The sequence below is a fragment of the Lytechinus variegatus genome, chromosome 2, assembly GCF_018143015.1.
Source record: "Lytechinus variegatus isolate NC3 chromosome 2, Lvar_3.0, whole genome shotgun sequence".
NCBI lineage: Eukaryota > Metazoa > Echinodermata > Echinoidea > Temnopleuroida > Toxopneustidae > Lytechinus > Lytechinus variegatus.
In genome coordinates, this window is record NC_054741.1 from 15,274,978 (window position 1) to 15,292,399 (window position 17,422).

The following is a 17,422-nucleotide window of genomic DNA, read 5'->3' on the forward strand; positions in this document are numbered from 1 at the left end:
CGCCAACCGGTCGTTCTTACCGCGGCAGGTGCAGAGCTTGGTGAAGGCCCGTCGGAACTTGATGGACATGAAGTTGTAGAGGATCGGGTTTACCACACTGTTCAGGTAGAGGCAGGTGCGGCAGAAGAAGAGGAACCATTCGTTGTAGTACTGCTTGGCCGGTGTGTTGAACCAGTTAAAGACGACTAGCATACGATAAGGTGCCCAAAGAATACCAAACAGGGCAACCACTATCACCAGCATCTTAATAACCTGGATAAAGGGGGGGGGGGTAATGATAAAACGAACGCCGTATATGTGAGTATGATTACTTATCAAGGAGTATTCAAATTTTCGTAAATCATGAAAATGACACGTTGTGATTGAAATATAACATGACCCTCGAGGGTGTTCCATAAAACTGTTCGTTAGTTAAGAATGAATTTACGAACGACTGGTGACATTTGCTTGTACCAAATGAGACACCGCCATGTAGATGACTTAGTACCTTAGACCGTGTTCCAGTCGTGTGTAAAGTTGTACGTAATTATTTTATGAACAGCTTTATGAAATATCCACCAGGAAAGATTGCATGGTATCACACGTCCATTGAAAGAAAATCATTATCACGAACCTGTGAATTGATTAGAAGTAACTCAAACAAATCTGCTTGATGTCCCTACTTATTTGTGGAAATGATTTACATTTTGATACATTTTTGTAAACGTGGCGGGCCTGTTTATATTAATTCATTTCGATATAGACTTGAATGCTTTTCAGATGAACATATTTAAACAGCATCATGTTTAGTGATTTCCAGCTTCGTTCATATGGATGACCTCGGAATGCATACGCCGCTTTAATTAATTAGATAACATTTCTTTCAATCAACTACCAAAGCAGGTGCATTCTATTGTAAACAAAAAACAGTGCATGTGATGTGAGATGTTTAAACATTAAGGTACCTGTTTTCTGGAGGAGACAGCTGTGCTTCCTGAATCCTTACACCGTCTTGGTGAGTTACTTCCGTTACTGCCTTCGTTCGATCTCATGAGACGCAACCGTGTCGTATTTCCATTCTCCTTCTCCCTCGAACCAACCTCGTAGCCCCTCCTTATGCCATTCTGTGTCATAGTACTTCTGAAGAGAACCCGCCCAATGATCGCATACAGAGGGATGCAAACACCAACCGGAACGATGTAATATAAGAAACAGTCCACTAAATAAACACCATTGATGTAGGCTACTTTGTCCATGTGATACCAGCAACGCCCAAAGATATGTCCACCGACGTACTCCTGTTCTCTGTACTCGAGTAAGAAGCACCACTGTGAGCAGTAAATGATTTCGAATACCCAGAGAGTTATGATGATCTTAGTGGCCCTTGACACGGAGCAGATGATGTGGGCCTTCATCGGATGGCAGATAGCTATGTACCGTTCAATAGTGAAAGCAGTGATTGACAAAGCCGATACATTGAAAGCCAGATACTCGAGGGCGATGATGGAGTGACAGCCGGCGGCACCGTAGATGAATGCATTCTTTGGTAGCAGATTCTCCGGTACGGAATGCATCATGATGGTAATGGCTCCGACCATGGAATCGGCAATAGCGAGGCTCACCAGGTAACAGTTTGTCGGCGTCCGCATGTGAGACACTCTTAGAACGACAATGATCACCATCGCGTTGCCGATGATTGCAGCTGCGCCAAGGATCAAGTAGAATATCGTCGCTATGATCTTGTAATCAAGGGTGTAATATTCGAGTTCAGGCAATGCTCGGGTGGCATTTGGAGTCAGAAGCGACATGTTTGGAGTGACATCGACAATGACTGTTTGATAGACGTTCACCTCTGTAACAGCAGTGGGCACTACTCCAACCGTGATCCCATCCATGATTATGTATAAAGATGATACTGAAAATACGTTGATTTATTAGTAACACAATATTTTTGGATTTGTGAACTGAAATATAATCACTACGATTAATCATCCACAATCCGAAATATATTAATCAGACGCGAGGTCGATTAAAGACGTCTTTTCAATTTAATTCACGCTTTATCCATTGTGAACTTCACAAGGCTTATGGCGGTTGATGAATAAAGATAAAAATTATACAATATCATTTTAACGAGTTGTCATGGTGGAAAACAGTGATTAATGACGCCTTTCAATCCCTCCACACAGTGCCTATCTAATGAAGATGTGAATATGTTATCTACCAAGAAGCAAGTAGAAAGACCCGATATTCCTCACAGATTCCTTCTCAAAGTATCTATTAATACGTTAGGTTTTCTCCAGGCCCGTGTGCATTCCTCGAAGTCGGATGGAAACTCAAATCTCAGTTCCCGAGGGGTCACTCGCAACCCGACTGGACTCGTCGTGGGAAAATCTTACGCCTCACAATAGCGCGGTCTGTCTCCAGCGGAAGGGGACGGTGAATAAATCCGGCCAAGATAAGAGAATCTGTAAAATAGAAGTAAACGTACGGGTGATCTATCAGGTTATGGTAATTTCACTGTTTTAGTTAGGTGAATGATGGATTCTGTTAGATGGAGATGTCTTCTAGGAAAGAACTCACCCCCTGAGAGTAGTTTATCGAACCACCTACAGACTGGCGTTCAACATCTCAAAATGTTCGGCTTCTCTATAAGCATTAAACTTTAGGTTGCCAGGATTTTGACGAAGTTGGTGTATGATGCATCTGGCCAACTTCATATCATTATATTCTCTTTTTTATAATTAATCTCCGCAAAACATATTATTCTGTAACTTATATTTTTGCTCGAGATATTACTTATGATCAATTTTACTTCATGATTATCATTAATACAATAAAATATTATTACCATTTTTCATTTTTTAAAATTCAAGATGGGGAATCTGATCTTAGAGTTATAATGCAAATCTATTAAATGATATATTGAAAATCGACAGAAGATCCGTATATAATCAAGGGATATAGTCTCGGCTATAAAATAATACATGAATAAATTCTTAGTTATAATCTTATAAATCAACGTAGTAAATAAAATACTAATAGATACTATATCTCCATTATGTTATCAAGAATTTTGTGTTTTAATATTCAGATGGATTGCTAAGGCGGAGGGGTGAAATGCCTTCGAGTTTTAGTTTCCAGACAGAGACAGGAAACATTCCAACTCTCTAATCAAATGATATTGTGCATTCAAACTTCAGTAAATTTTAATTTTTTGACATCTCTGCTAATTCGTTGCTAATTAAAACACGAGTAACATTTTTCAATACATAGCAATCCATGATTTAAAAAAATGCATAAACGGTTATCGAAATAAAAGAAGAAGAAACATTCTGACAGTAAATTAAAAAATCACCAAAGAACATTTATTGACCTGCGAAATCAATTAATATTACGTAATGTTCTGAGAATGGAAAATCAAACTTCCATAAATGTTTAGAGTGAAAAAACAAAGGGTAGAGAAATCGATGACTAAACGGTTAAATCATTGTTAATTATTTATATTAAATGACAGTGCAGAAATAATATGGCAAGGGCAGACAATAATGTGAACAAGATATTGAAGTACCAAAAGATTAGCAGTAAAATGAAAATAAAAGAACATTCAATGACAACGGAAAGATGAAAAGAGGGCTAAATCAACGACGCATCGTCAGATCCACGTCAAACATCCCAACGCCCAGGGCAATCCAATATCACAAATCAGCGAGTTAAAGGATCTGAGTATACCACATATTAGAACGAAGACTGGGTATCAGGTTCTGTCTTCTCTTCGTGTCGGCTTCCGAGCATCCTACACCAAAAAGCAATTTCTATTTCGCTTGGGGCTCTCTGCCATTTAAACCATGTTTTTTTCATTATAGGGTATACATTTTTGAAGGTGCATAATCACTCCGCCCATATTATTTTGCGCCTTCCACAGTGCACTCCCAGCGCTGGCCTACTTGATCACGACGGTAAACAATACCAGAGAAGAAACCGGGTAAACGGAAAGAAGGATTTCAATAAATGCCATATACCTTGGTAAATAAGAAATCAAGGGCATACCGAAGTAATCAAGGGCACGGCAGATGTAGATATAGGTTGTGAACATGCATGTTTCCATGGCACATCCAAACTATGATGGTTTCATGTTCATACTGGTCTTTCATTTTATAACCGAATAACCAAAAGATTACTGGTTAAACTGAATATCAACAGATCAACAGAAATACATATTTCACATCCAAGATTGTTCTTCCTACAACAGCCTTTATCTTTCATATTTAAGAATATTTTGTATGACAAAAGAGTGATATACTGGCATTTAACTTCGGACGATGTATTTGTCTGAAAGAAATAGGAATTAAATTTCGTTTAATAAAAATATATTACATAAACAAGCCAAAGGATAACAAGTGGAATGCCTCTGGCCGTCTCACCTGCATCACGCGGTTCAATATAGCAGCAGTGCTGACTTTGAATACTACTCTAACTCGCACAAGATGTTCAGTGATACATGGTTACTCTTATGTCCACTTTTTATGAACTAGACCAATAAACTTACAGAGATATGATGGTTATTCACCAAAAAACCCCAACATGGCCAAAGTTCATTGACCTTACATGACCTTTGACCATGATCATGTGACCTGAAACTCAAACAGGATATTCAGTGATACTTGATTACTCTTATGTACAAGTTCATGAATCAGATCCATAAACTTTCAAAGTTATGATGGTAATTCAACAGATACACCCAATTCGGCCAAAGTTCATTGACCTTTGACCTTGGTCATGTGACCTGAAACGTGCACAGGATGTTCAGTGATACTTGATTACTCTAATGTCCAAGTTTAATGAACTAGCCCAATAAACTTCCAAAGTTATGATGGTAATTCAACAGATACCCCGATTCGGCCAAAGTTCATTGACCCTAATGACCTTTGACCTTAATCATGAGACCTGAAACTTGCACAAAATTTTCAGTGATGCTTGATTACTATTATGTCCAAGTTTCATGAATCAGATCCATAAACTTTCAAAGTTATGATGGGAATTCAACAGATATCCCAATTCGGCCAAAGTTCATTGACCCTAAATGACCTTTGACCTTGGTCATGTGACGTGAAACTCATGCAGGATGTTCAGTGATACTTGATTAACCTTATGTCCAAGTTTCATGAACTAGGTCCATATATTTTCTAAGTTATGATGACATTTCAAAAACTTAACCACAGGTTAAGATTTCGATGTTGATTCCTCCAACATGGTCTAAGTTCATTGACCCTAAATGACCTTTGACCTTGGTCATGTGACATGAAACTCTAATAGGATGTTCAGTAATACTTGATTAACCTTATGGCCAAGTTTCATGAACTAGGTCCATATACTTTCTAAGTTATGATGTCATTTCAAAAACTTAACCTCAGGTTAAGATTTGATGTTGACGCCGCCGCCGTCGGAAAAGCGGCGCCTATAGTCTCACTTTGCTTCGCAGGTGAGACAAAAACCTTGATATCAAAAAACACCTTTAAAAGATCTTTTCCAGTGTATATTTATTTGTTCAACTTCATTATAATTCAATTTATCGCTAGATATTAAAATGCATCAGTCATTCTACAATAGCCTTAAAATAACCTCTCAATATTTTTGCAACATTTTAACAGATACCATTTTCCCATCTGCAAATCTCCATGTACCATTCGAATTGAATATGAATAGGAAGATTCATGTCTTTTACCATGTTTTCCCCTTGCATCGTGTATTAATAAGATTGATCTCCTAAATTGCATCTTAGATCTAGATCTAGAGTAAGCCCTTTTTGATGGATGTACAACCCAGAATGTCCCAATCCCCGGGCTCCATTGAGGGCGGTGGAGCTTACTGTAGGTACACAGTTCGGGGGGGGGGGTCTTTGTACCCTAGGGAAGGGGCCTATAATATTTTCACTTATGAATGAAAAAGAATTACCGGTGTTACTGAATAGGACTTGGTGACTTTAATTAAATTCCTTGCCAACTATCTTCCCTCGTTTCTCTGATGCTTCTACAATGTTCAAAGGGTTGTGTGGCCATCCCCGCACCTGGCCCGTTTCCAGCTTATATTTTCCGTTGGCCTTTGAATCGGGGTTGACACCCCCCCTCCAAGTGTAGCTGAATCCAAGCACCCTCCCGCAGTGTTAACTACACCATTACCATGTAGCAACTGGAAGGTGCTTAAACAAGCGCAACAACAAATTATACCACTAACTAAAACGGGTGGAGAAAAGGTCATGAGTAACCACAAGAACATAATCGTTGTCCAGGGAAACCTTGAAGGGTATTAAGTCATGGCAATTCTTAAGAATGGTTCATTGAGATGGAGAACATGCTCAGTTGAACACTCGAACGAGAAGAAATTGAAAATACCTTGAAAATATTGAGACAGCTGGAGTGGGTGAAGTGCACAAAGGTGAGTAGTATGTATTTAAAGAAATGTTTTCGTTTGATTCACTGTTTTTTAATCCTTAAAAGAAGTTCCTGCAGCAGAGTCTCGAGAATAATACCAGATTGCGTAATTTTACATTATAACATGTAAAATTACAGGAAATTGGTATTTGGTGTATGGAACCTTACAAATTTTCTTTAACAAAACACCATTTCCCCCTTTTTAAAGAGACCTGTTTTGTTAAATTGCAGAAAAATTCCTGTTTAATGAATTTATTAGAATGATTCTGTTATTGCTTTCTGCAAAATCTTTTTTCTTTACAATAATTTTTTTAACAGTGTACCTTAAAAGCGTTGTCTAAGATTGTCTATGTAACATGGAAAATGCAACAAAAATTACGTTTTCAAACTCCAAATATTGAATATTGAATAATGTTAACGGGGTTAAAATGAACATTAGCAAGGGATAAACATGTTCCCGCTCATTTGGCCTAAGAGTTTATGCAAAATGCATGCGAAATGTGCAGAAAGGAATGGGTGTAACCTGCTGTTTGGGATCTCATCAAGCATATCAAGCAATTCAATATTTTCTGAAAATTTTCAAGTCAATCATTGATCTTTTAACACACACACACAACAACAACAATGAATACAATTTTCTACACACAAATGACATTTACAGTGTTACACATTTCAACAAAAAGAATTCTAAGGAAAATCAACTCGGCTTCTGTTCTTGTCGACACTCGACGGATTAACGAGAAAGTTGATATCCCCTCAACCTGCTTCAAAAAAGTACGCTGCCCAGGCCAGGAACGTCCTCCACCAAAAAATCGATGACAGCAGAAAGTTTGCTTTAATACAAGAGGGTCCAAATATTATCCTCACTTCACCTTGCAACAGATTTCATAGCACTCTAATTGCATTAGGTCTTTATGGCATGAAAAGTCGCGAGGCAAACATGCGATCTCGGGTGAAATTCGACCTGACGGGCCGCAATTAGTCAGGTATAAGGAGGTTTTAGCGACCACTGAGTGAACGTGCACACGGGCAAAGGTGCTCGGCGTCCAGGTTTCATTGTAAGCGGGCTTTGAAGTTTATTTGTCAAAATTGATTAGGAATTTTGGAGCGGAGCGTCGTAACAAATTTGACTTTTATGAAAATGTTGCTCCAGTCTCATCGTGGATGACATTCTAAATTGTAAAATCAAATACTTCGTTCTCAATGCAATTCAGTTTGCTCAGTCGACCACTTCCATTTTGTCGTGAAAGTAAGAAAAAAAGTGTGTGTGCGAATAGTGCAGATTATATGCAACTAGATTTCTCTTGTGATATTCGACAACGGATGAATATTTTATTGATTTAATTTCAAAAAGCAATTTGGATTACCAATGATTTCATATGCGAACAAATATACACTTGTTTCATGTGAAATTTCTCGAGCGTCAAGTGAAAAAATATTTTGTTTTAAAAATGAAAATCATAATACTTGGCAGAGGAGGACTTAGGATTTCTATTGACCGTAAGAGAATCATATTCTATTTTATTTTGCATAAGGATTCTACTAACATGAAAATAAGTTCAAAACAAACGATCATTTTGGATTGATAAAGAAGGGTTCAACTAAAATACTTGAATTTATGAATACATCAATTAAAATAGTACATTAAAAAAAAGGCTCCATGGGGGTGATGGGTGATGAAAAGGACAGAAAAAAGTGAAAAAAAAAATAGAATGTAACTATTATGCACCTCACAAAGTTTAGTGAGGAGCGGGGTAGGGATTGATCCAAAACTATACTTTCGCTTCTATTTCATCATCGATAGTCATGAACGTTAGCTAATGGATATTCGCCACTCCAAGTTTGTCAATTACGAGCAGAGAATTTCCGGCAAAAATTAAACTACATGTCAAACTCACCACTCAAACAGAATCAGTGACTTAATAAAAACATCAATCTTTCCTAACATGTTTGGAAATTTAAAGCAGTTTTGGGCAGTATTTATTTGGTTTTCTGATACATTAAATGTCAACGATTTGAGATGCTTAATGAAGTTATAGCCACGAGACTCCGGGTTTTCGTCTAATTACGTCGCGAGCAGGGGCCTCACAGGTGTATTAGGGAAGAAGCGCGAATAACGTCTGCTTTGAACATTATTAAGAGATTGTACGGTGAATAATCGACGGAATGTCAGTTTATGGATGTACCTCTAATCGCCGATGGCATGCTATGGAGGGAAAAGTCATCAAGCCGCAATTCATTACAAAAATTGCGTAGATCAAGCTGGAAGGAGATGAAACGATATTTAAATAAAGGAGCAACGTCGACTTAGGAACCAAGTCTATAAATACATCTAGGAAGAAAGATCAGGGGTGTATTTCATGTAGCAAAAAAGTGAGTGATTTTTACTAGTCATTTTGTTCGAAGCCAATCATATGAAGAGATTACCGTAGCTTATAACAGTTGTCAATGGAAATTTGTTTAATGAAATGCTCCTTTGAAATCAGGAACTGTGAATTTGAAAACAGGGATTAAAAATCATGACAATATTTCCTCTAGTACAGTAGTTTCATACAAACATTTGATGTTGCTTATGGGACTAAATCAGATTTATCATTGTAATTAGCAGTTCCGATTGAATAAAATTTCCTTCACAAAAAGTAATACGACTGAATCTTTGAAGGCAATTCGAATTGGCAATAATACGAACAATACTTTTCTCATTAATTGTGCGTTAAAAAGTGGAATACGACCCTAGTACAATTTCACCTTTTCAACATAAAGCAAGAAAAAGTAGTTTGTTTTGTTTTGTAAAATTTATGTATGACAAAAACATAATGTAAATGTTTTCAAGATTGTGGTTGCAATTTTAAGGCAATTTAGTCTATGAGTTTAGACCAATAAATGCATCTGAACAGAGAACAGAGGATCTTGACTAGTATTCGATGCGATTCCTCTTCAAGCATGAAAATGTTCACTTACCTCCCCTTCTTTGGCGAGGAAGGTCCTATCGCTGGCCCTCCCATTAAAAGCTCAGGTGTAGGTTCATAGTAGTCCAATGGCACCGATTATGATACTACAAGAACACTTATCACAGTAATTATTTTACAACCTGCAGTAAACGACAACCATCCAATTAAGATCCCTCTATCCTTCATTCTATAGCTTTTTCCATATCGGAAACCTTCATCCGGCTATCAGAACAGCTAATACCTACAGCGTCAACTAAAATATTTCTATTGACATGACTGCATTCCAGGCTGGGCTGTACCAAAGTCTTTAGATGTGGCAGAAATATTGAAGGGGGGGCAATATATCATAATCACATGTCTGTCGCCTTATCAATTCTAATAAGCCATGTAATGATTGAATGGTAATATCACATAATGCGTGTAATGAATGCCATTATATACTTCTGCATTCAAAATGATTCAGGAGTCCTACACCCTTCGTAAGCACGCTTATTCAGAAATTCCATAGGACTTACGTTTACGTTCTTATCTTTAAAATCTCTTCACAAATAAAATTACATGCAATTGATGTTGAAAGTAAATGAGTTATTATAAAATCTGGACAGTAATTGATTCGGCCTATCTATGATTATTACTATCAAGTCCAGAAGAGGCAATTATACATCACAAAAACACTGGTGCATCCCAGGAGAATAGGGTTTGTTCCAAAATTTTCAAGTATTTACTTCAAGCGAGCTATGAAATTGACCTGCTGGGTAATCATTACTTAATGAAGGACATTTAATACGTCATCAACGCTAATTTTCAAAGCACCCATTAACCACATGTTACAATATTATGAATTCTAGCGGGAAAATAGTTCGTCAGCCTCTCTGTATAAGATTTGAAAAATTATGCAAGGCTAAGCGTCTGCAAAAGTCATTCTGGCTCACGAATCTACAAACGTAACATAATTCGTGTCACATTCATCCATGTAGCTTTCCTGGCAGGTGACGCCACATATCAGTCGCCTGCAGATCTGTTCTCGAAGAAATGATAGAAATGCCGGAAAAGCCGCTTCCTCGAGTCAGCGATTTCTGAGGCTAAAGTTTAATCCATCCATACGGATTACTGCACTTGTTTAGGTTACCAATGTCGCTGCTACATGTAGCTAATAAGCTTCACATGGTGCCATTCACCTTACACTGCACTGCATCACAAAGGATCTTACAGTTGATTTTGATATCTCCAAAGTATTAGTTTCGTAGGAAATTTGTCCAATTAAGTCAAAGCACAGTACTTTAGTCTTCAAAATGATTGAATCTGATCACTCCATGTTCGAACTTAGAAAAAATAACTCTGTCTATGATACACAATTATATAAAATCGATTATTATCCACCACTGTATTGACTATTACAGCTTCACCTTGATATTTTCCATTCCATATAATACATTTCACAAGAAAAAAAAACAATTCGCACGAAAATTGCCTTTGAATATGCCATTTACAAAAAACAAAGTCCATTTGTAAGGTGTGCACGTATTTCATCCATTTCTAGAGCCACTATAAGACTTTGTCCAAATTGCATTTTAGGTTAAGTAAATAAGCTTGAGATAAAAATAGGTTGTGCAAAGCATATTCTCCCGAAGAGCCTTTCCAATCCTGGTAAAACCACTCGAATTGTATTTTCGGATTCATGAATTTTAACTTTGTTGTTGAAAATACCAGCTATCCAAAACCACTTATTTGGCCAACAAAACCTCGATAATCTATCTTTGTAATTATAATTTGTAAAAAATATCAGGATATATTGAGTCATCGATCGTAGTATTAATCTTATGTGAACAAGTTTAATCCTGAAAGCGAAGTTTTACTAGATATCATTCCATTAAACAAATACGAATGCGATAGCAGCAACAAATTAATAAACCGATAGATGCTACTTTTTAATGGGCAAAGCAATGAAAAATGATACAGTGTGCAGGTCTGTGTCCAAAATGAAGGACATAAAATTTCGGGTGAGGGCGTGCGTACGCGTTTGGTGTGTGTGTGGGAGTAGGGTGTGTATCTCAAAGTGCATGTGCGTGGGTATACACGTGTGTGTTTGTACCATGAAATATCATCCATTATGTAGGTTTCTTTTACAGTCGTCTAATCTACATCTCTCAGGACATACAGAAGTAATAACTTCACATCTTCGTTAGATCACGTAAACAACATAAGCAAGTTATCGGTTAGCTCATGATCAACTTTTCTCAAATGACCGTTGTGATTTTTCATTAGGATAAGCACTATCATTTTCAAATGTAGGTGCTGCGTAAACTTTACCGGTAGAGTATTCAAATTCTAAGAATAAAAGGCATTGTATAGACCTGGTGACCAGAATAGTACATCAGGGATAAAGTTTGGAAATCTGTTTTATTGTCTGCCTTTGGCACATTTGACTCTATTTATGGCTCTATTTATTACTCTTTAGCTTGGATGTGATAAAATGAATATTTTGAAAGGAATACATGAATAATCATCAAATCACAAATGCCTATGTCAGTGAATTTGAATTTATTTATCTCAAATGACCTTTTTCTGCTCGTGCCCGTGAACAGGCTTATTGAATGTCTCACTTATACTTAAGTGCGATGCATCTTTCCATAGTTTTGGCGCGTGAAAAAAAAATCGAATTTAATTAGCTATTGCTGATCACCCATAATAATGAAAATTTTTGCTATTCATCGCAGTAATATACATGTAATGTAGCATTTGACTGCTATTTGTAAATAATTTCAGCTTACAATACAATGGAATCGATACGGTGGATCTCTGCGAGAGGTGACAAAATGTAATAAGAAGACGGTAGTTTAGTGTCCCGATCTGATACTTTTATTGACTTCAATTTCTTACCTTGGTGATTATCCATTGAGCATACTGAGATCACATTATGACACAAAGACCAAAAAGCCTGACCGAGAATGATATCCTGTCGCGTTACAAGGGAAGGAAATTGCAAACCTCACGCATCAACGGAGGATAATAAATCTAAGACCTACGACCTTACGAAAAGAAATTTTCTAAAACCTACCATGGAATATTCGTTATTAATTTGTGGTTAAGCTTACTAAACGAACGTGTTTCTTCACTTCCTTGGGTCATGTGTAAGTGTCATGCGCTCACCTAATAAAAGCAGTCAACGAATGTATGGGACTACGGGGTGACATTAGTGGCGAGGACATCCCTATCATTACAATTTTTGTCACCGGGACTCGGCGGGCTTGATCTCGCCGGGCAGTGAACCTAATGGCTGTAATATTAATTTGGCATAATGACCGATGACCAAAACCCAAATGCCCACATCCCTAATTCCATTCTTGGACCTTATTGGCGTCATGAGAGACAAATGGGATAAAAGTCGTCTATCTAGTATATACGACAACACGGTCAAAGATCTGCTATTCATATACAAATAAACAACAACAAAAAAACAATAAGCATGATCAGCCGTATTAGGGCCTAAGAATCAACGCAATTAAGATCCGTTAACATGGCTATCACACAATTTGCGATATGTTAATTTTGTTATTATTTCGAAGTCGGCATTCCATATTTGTAATCGGCACATAAATTGGGTAAATGAGCAATTGCGTAAATGTTCATGACAAATCCAGCTATTTCATACCTTATCGAGGGAAGACGAACAGTCACTTTAAACTACTGGGACATCAAAGCTCAATTTTATCATGTTTCATGTAGAATTAACATCCAAAACAATCCTAGATACTTCTCAAGAGACTAGAAGCGTCCAGGTCTTTCTCCTCTCGTCCTGGGTTATATTACTCCTTCAAACCAGCACTTGTTTCTGGTGAATATTGATTAAAAGGGGCTTGCTGAGCCTCGTCATTGCGAAAAGAAACAAACACGGATTTGGATGCATGCGTCTTTACCAAACCACCGCTGAATGTCAACATTGAAAGAGCGCCTCGACACCTTGGATGGCGTTCCGATTCGATTCACAAAAGTCCACAAGCAAACCAAGTCGGCCAGGTACCCCCATATCGCTTTACGGACAGGGCAAACGCTGGTCGGTCTTTAGTTGAAAGAATAAGATGTGCCGATGTTCAAGTACATGTTTTAGGAGTGACAGTCAACACAAACCCCATAAATATGCTTTAAACGCCAACTCGACTTGCACTGTCTCTTGGCAAACGAGATTTGTAAGGTGTATACTAATAACAAGCAGCCATCCCAACTCCTTTGTCGAAGAAACATGTAAAAAAAAATAAAACAGACACTTTAACAAAGCTCATAACAAGTCGAATGCATTTCAGAGCAAACAACACAACGTTTACATAGAAGGGAAACTATTAACTAAAACCGTAAAGGAGGATGTTTCTCAAGAAAAAAAAACAATAGAGGACAACGTAATAAATTTAGTTGATCAATAGATTGGCCTACTGCACAAACCTTCTCAATAAGTATTTTCAAGAAAGTTGACATTGAGCAAAATGATAAACATAATAAATCAATATGAGACCGGTTTGCTCGCTTAAGGACAAGCACAAGTCATAGGATTACGAGTTGTGCATTCGATGGACGGTTTCAATTGTAATATGACCAAAACCTGGGACAAATAAGCAGTACCTGAACATGCTGAAAGCAAAGTACATTTTCAACACATCCGACAACCGCAATCATCAATGTTTTCATGTCACGCATGCAGACAACCACAAAACCATTATCCCATGTAGATCAAGGAAATACGAACGACTTTTTCTTTCTAAGATGGATGAGATAATGAGGAAAAATAAAATTCTGGGAAGCTTCAACCTCATACTTCGGTGTACACAACAAATAAAACAATCAACGGGAAGTATGGTTTTCGAACTCCAAATACAATCTTGTTTTTAATGATATTTCAGAACTTAGAGAATGACCACACACTTTGCGAACCACCAAATATCGAATTATGACTCCACCCCTAGCATATACTTGCAGAAGAAAAGTGTTTGACATAATATGGTCGTGTGCTTGATATAGGTGTGACCGAGAGAAGGCGAATGTGACAAAAAGACTGCAAAATGGTCGATATTACTACACGGAGGTGCAGAGTAGTCGCCGGTTTTTTGATGGTCTTACGTTCACATCATCTCGGTCAGGGGAAGGAAGAGCCGAGCATGAATGGCGTGTCAAAATGCAAACACGCTTGGTATTTACACTGGAATCCCACGCCAATGGACATAGAGAAAAAAAGTGACAAAGAAAAAAGTGCATCTGCTGTAAATATTGAATATTGTTAAAGATCAACTGACGTTTCCGATGGTTTTATGTTAGCTGTTCCGTTTAAGGTGGTACTAATCCAATGCTCGTCTATCTACCGGTATGCTCTTTCGATAGAGTTTCTGGTCTAAATCGGAAACGGGATGCCACTTCCTCTAGATCAGCCAAGGTCTTTGGAGAATGAAGACGAGGCAGCGTAAAATATTGAATGGAGGGATCGATTAAATTGCTTCGCTCATTGCCTATTCTGTTATCAAAGACCGTTTTTTTTTCAAATAGATAATTGTGGACAATCATAGCTTCAATGGACACATAAGTGCTGACAGTGTTACTCTATTTTAAGATCAATCTAATAATCAATGAAACAAAGACTGCATCATGTCCATAAAACAAATTGAGTGGGAGACTTTTTTCATATTTTTGGTCTTAAATGAAGATTCAGAGAGCAATCTTGGTTTAAAGAAAAAAACCTCACCTATGTAAGTATGTTGGTGATCATTACATGCATGGCTTGAAAACTGTAAAGAAAATCGATTTCAGCGGAATGAGTCAATTTGAATGTCCTTGAACATGAGAAACTCGAATTCCCATCAAGCTCTCAACCATGAATGAGCTTCTATTTTTCCTGAATGTAATTTCCCTCGAGGTTCTTTCAAGATTACATTCCGAAAACCCAACTTGCGATATTCAGCTATGAAAAAAATAGTCAATACAATTAAACATAATGATGTGTTCGAAAATGCAACCACGTGGGCCTAATTGCATAATACTGTTTCATCTATTGTCCTTACAATTCAATCCAACAACTAACACCATCAGAGTTTATTTGATCATTTAAAATACATATTATTATGGTTGTAATAAAAACGAGCCCGTGTCATTGATTAAAAAAAAAAACGATGGTTATAACAAATAGTAGAAATATGGCGTTTGACATATTTATTATGAACGACATGTAGTATAGAAATTATATGAAATCAGAATATTCACTCAAATTCTAACATGACTGGCTTAATAACCAGTGAAAATGTTTGAGACGGTTATTGCCCCTTCCTATTACGAGTGTAAAAATATAATAATTAGAGTACAGACTTTTCGGCAATTGTAAACCGCTAAAAAGAAACATTACATGTAAAATATCAATCAAATGATGGGGTCATTGCTTACAGTTAATTGACATCTTAAAGAGTAGGTGAATTTCCTTTCTTTTAATTTCAATTTTTTTTCTTTTTAAGAAATGAGTAACGTGTATATCAATGGCAGCACACAAAATTACATGGCATGTGAATATGAATGCGTAGAAAACGTTCGAAGATGGAACCGTCGTGGACGATTAATGTTTTAAATGAGTATGTGAAAACATGGACAACCTGTCTCACACAAGTATGTCATAATGACGTCATTGTTGACCTCAAGGAAATGACCAATCATTTGCTTCGGAAGACTTCAAGAGGGCCCAGATACCAAACTGATGCAAACAGGCAGAGGAAAGCGCATTATGTAATTATTGCAGCAATTCCAAACGTCCACGATGATATTCGGAAAGAGTTGGCAAACCGAAAGTACCACATCATGCAATCTTATAGAGGGTGAACTGTTGAGGGGTGTAACACTAAATATCACTTAATCTAAATTTCAATTACACTAGAAAAGAAAACAATTTGCATGACTACAATAATAAACCAATCGAAGAAAGATTCGAAGGAGGCTAAAAGAACTTCACTCAAATAAGTTCCGTCTTAATAGTTTAGGGAGAGGGGGGAGGGGACAGATAAGAGAAAACTAAAAAGGAGGGAGCGGGGAAGGCCTGTGTCAATAATTTCGTACCCGATGCGACAGGGAAGTATACAGTAGCCATACCTTATTCATCAATAAATCAATGGGAACTACAATATAATAAGGTTTATTTGGTCGGACTACGCCTCAAGAATGTAGAGGTGGCCCAGTGGATTAGTCTTTTGACTTTGAAACAGAGGGTATTGGGTTCGAGTCCCAGCCACGGCGTAATTTCCTTCGGCAAGAAATTTATACATATATTGTGCTGCGCTCAATCAACCCAGGTGAGGTAAATGGGTACCCAGCAGAATTAATTCTTGAATGATTGAGCGCTGAAAGGCAGCTCGGGGTAATAATGATGATAATAACAACACGCCTCGGAATAGAATACCTCTAGATAGATGGCGCTATATGAATGCCTATTATTATCATTATGAATATTCATGGCGACATGAAACGTTAGGATGTTCCTAATTTCCGATCTATTGATCAGTTCGATTGGTTTGGCTCAATCAGTAAGCGTCTCTTGCAGTCAAGTTCATGGACGAAGGTTCGAGTCTCGCCTAGAACACTTTTCAAAGATTTTGTTTTTCAATCAAAATAGGCAAGACTCTCGAAAAGTACATGTCCAAGATTTTTTTAGTCTGATTCAAGCCTCCAAAGCAGCCTGGTGAAGTACTAACGAACCCCCCCCCCCCCTTAGTACAGGGGTGAAGAGTTCAGGATTCGGCAGGAATATTTTTTTGCTGATGTCCATTGAACCCCATTGACGCTATTATCAACACTTAACATGATAGTCAATATGGTTATTCAGTATCAACATAACCATCATCATCAACATCATCACCACGCGACGGACAGAGTTTGAGACTTCTCGTATTTCAAATTAAATCATTATTACATGTAGCCTATTATCGTCATTCTTTGTTGGGTGGTGAATTCGTTAACACCATCTCGACACGTTTCAAAATAAGGAAACATTTCTAAATGTTTTCGCCGCATCCAATGTCCTCTACATGTCGCCTCGTAAAACTA

The 17,422-nt window shown here is 37.5% G+C and overlaps 1 protein-coding gene across 2 annotated transcripts in view; it reads right to left on the minus strand.

Annotated features, from left to right (window-relative positions):
* The window catches only part of LOC121407416 (thyrotropin-releasing hormone receptor-like), a 106,220-nt gene that overhangs the window by 21,197 nt on the left and 67,601 nt on the right, over positions 1–17,422 (minus strand). For both annotated transcript variants that reach the window (XM_041598482.1, XM_041598480.1), the window contains exons 5-6: positions 945–2,447; positions 21–252 (exon numbers count right to left, since the gene is read on the minus strand). In XM_041598482.1, the coding sequence (XP_041454416.1) occupies positions 21–252; positions 945–1,874 (1,162 nt within the window). In that variant the 5' untranslated portion in view covers positions 1,875–2,447. The remainder of the gene's footprint in view (positions 1–20; positions 253–944; positions 2,448–17,422) is intronic.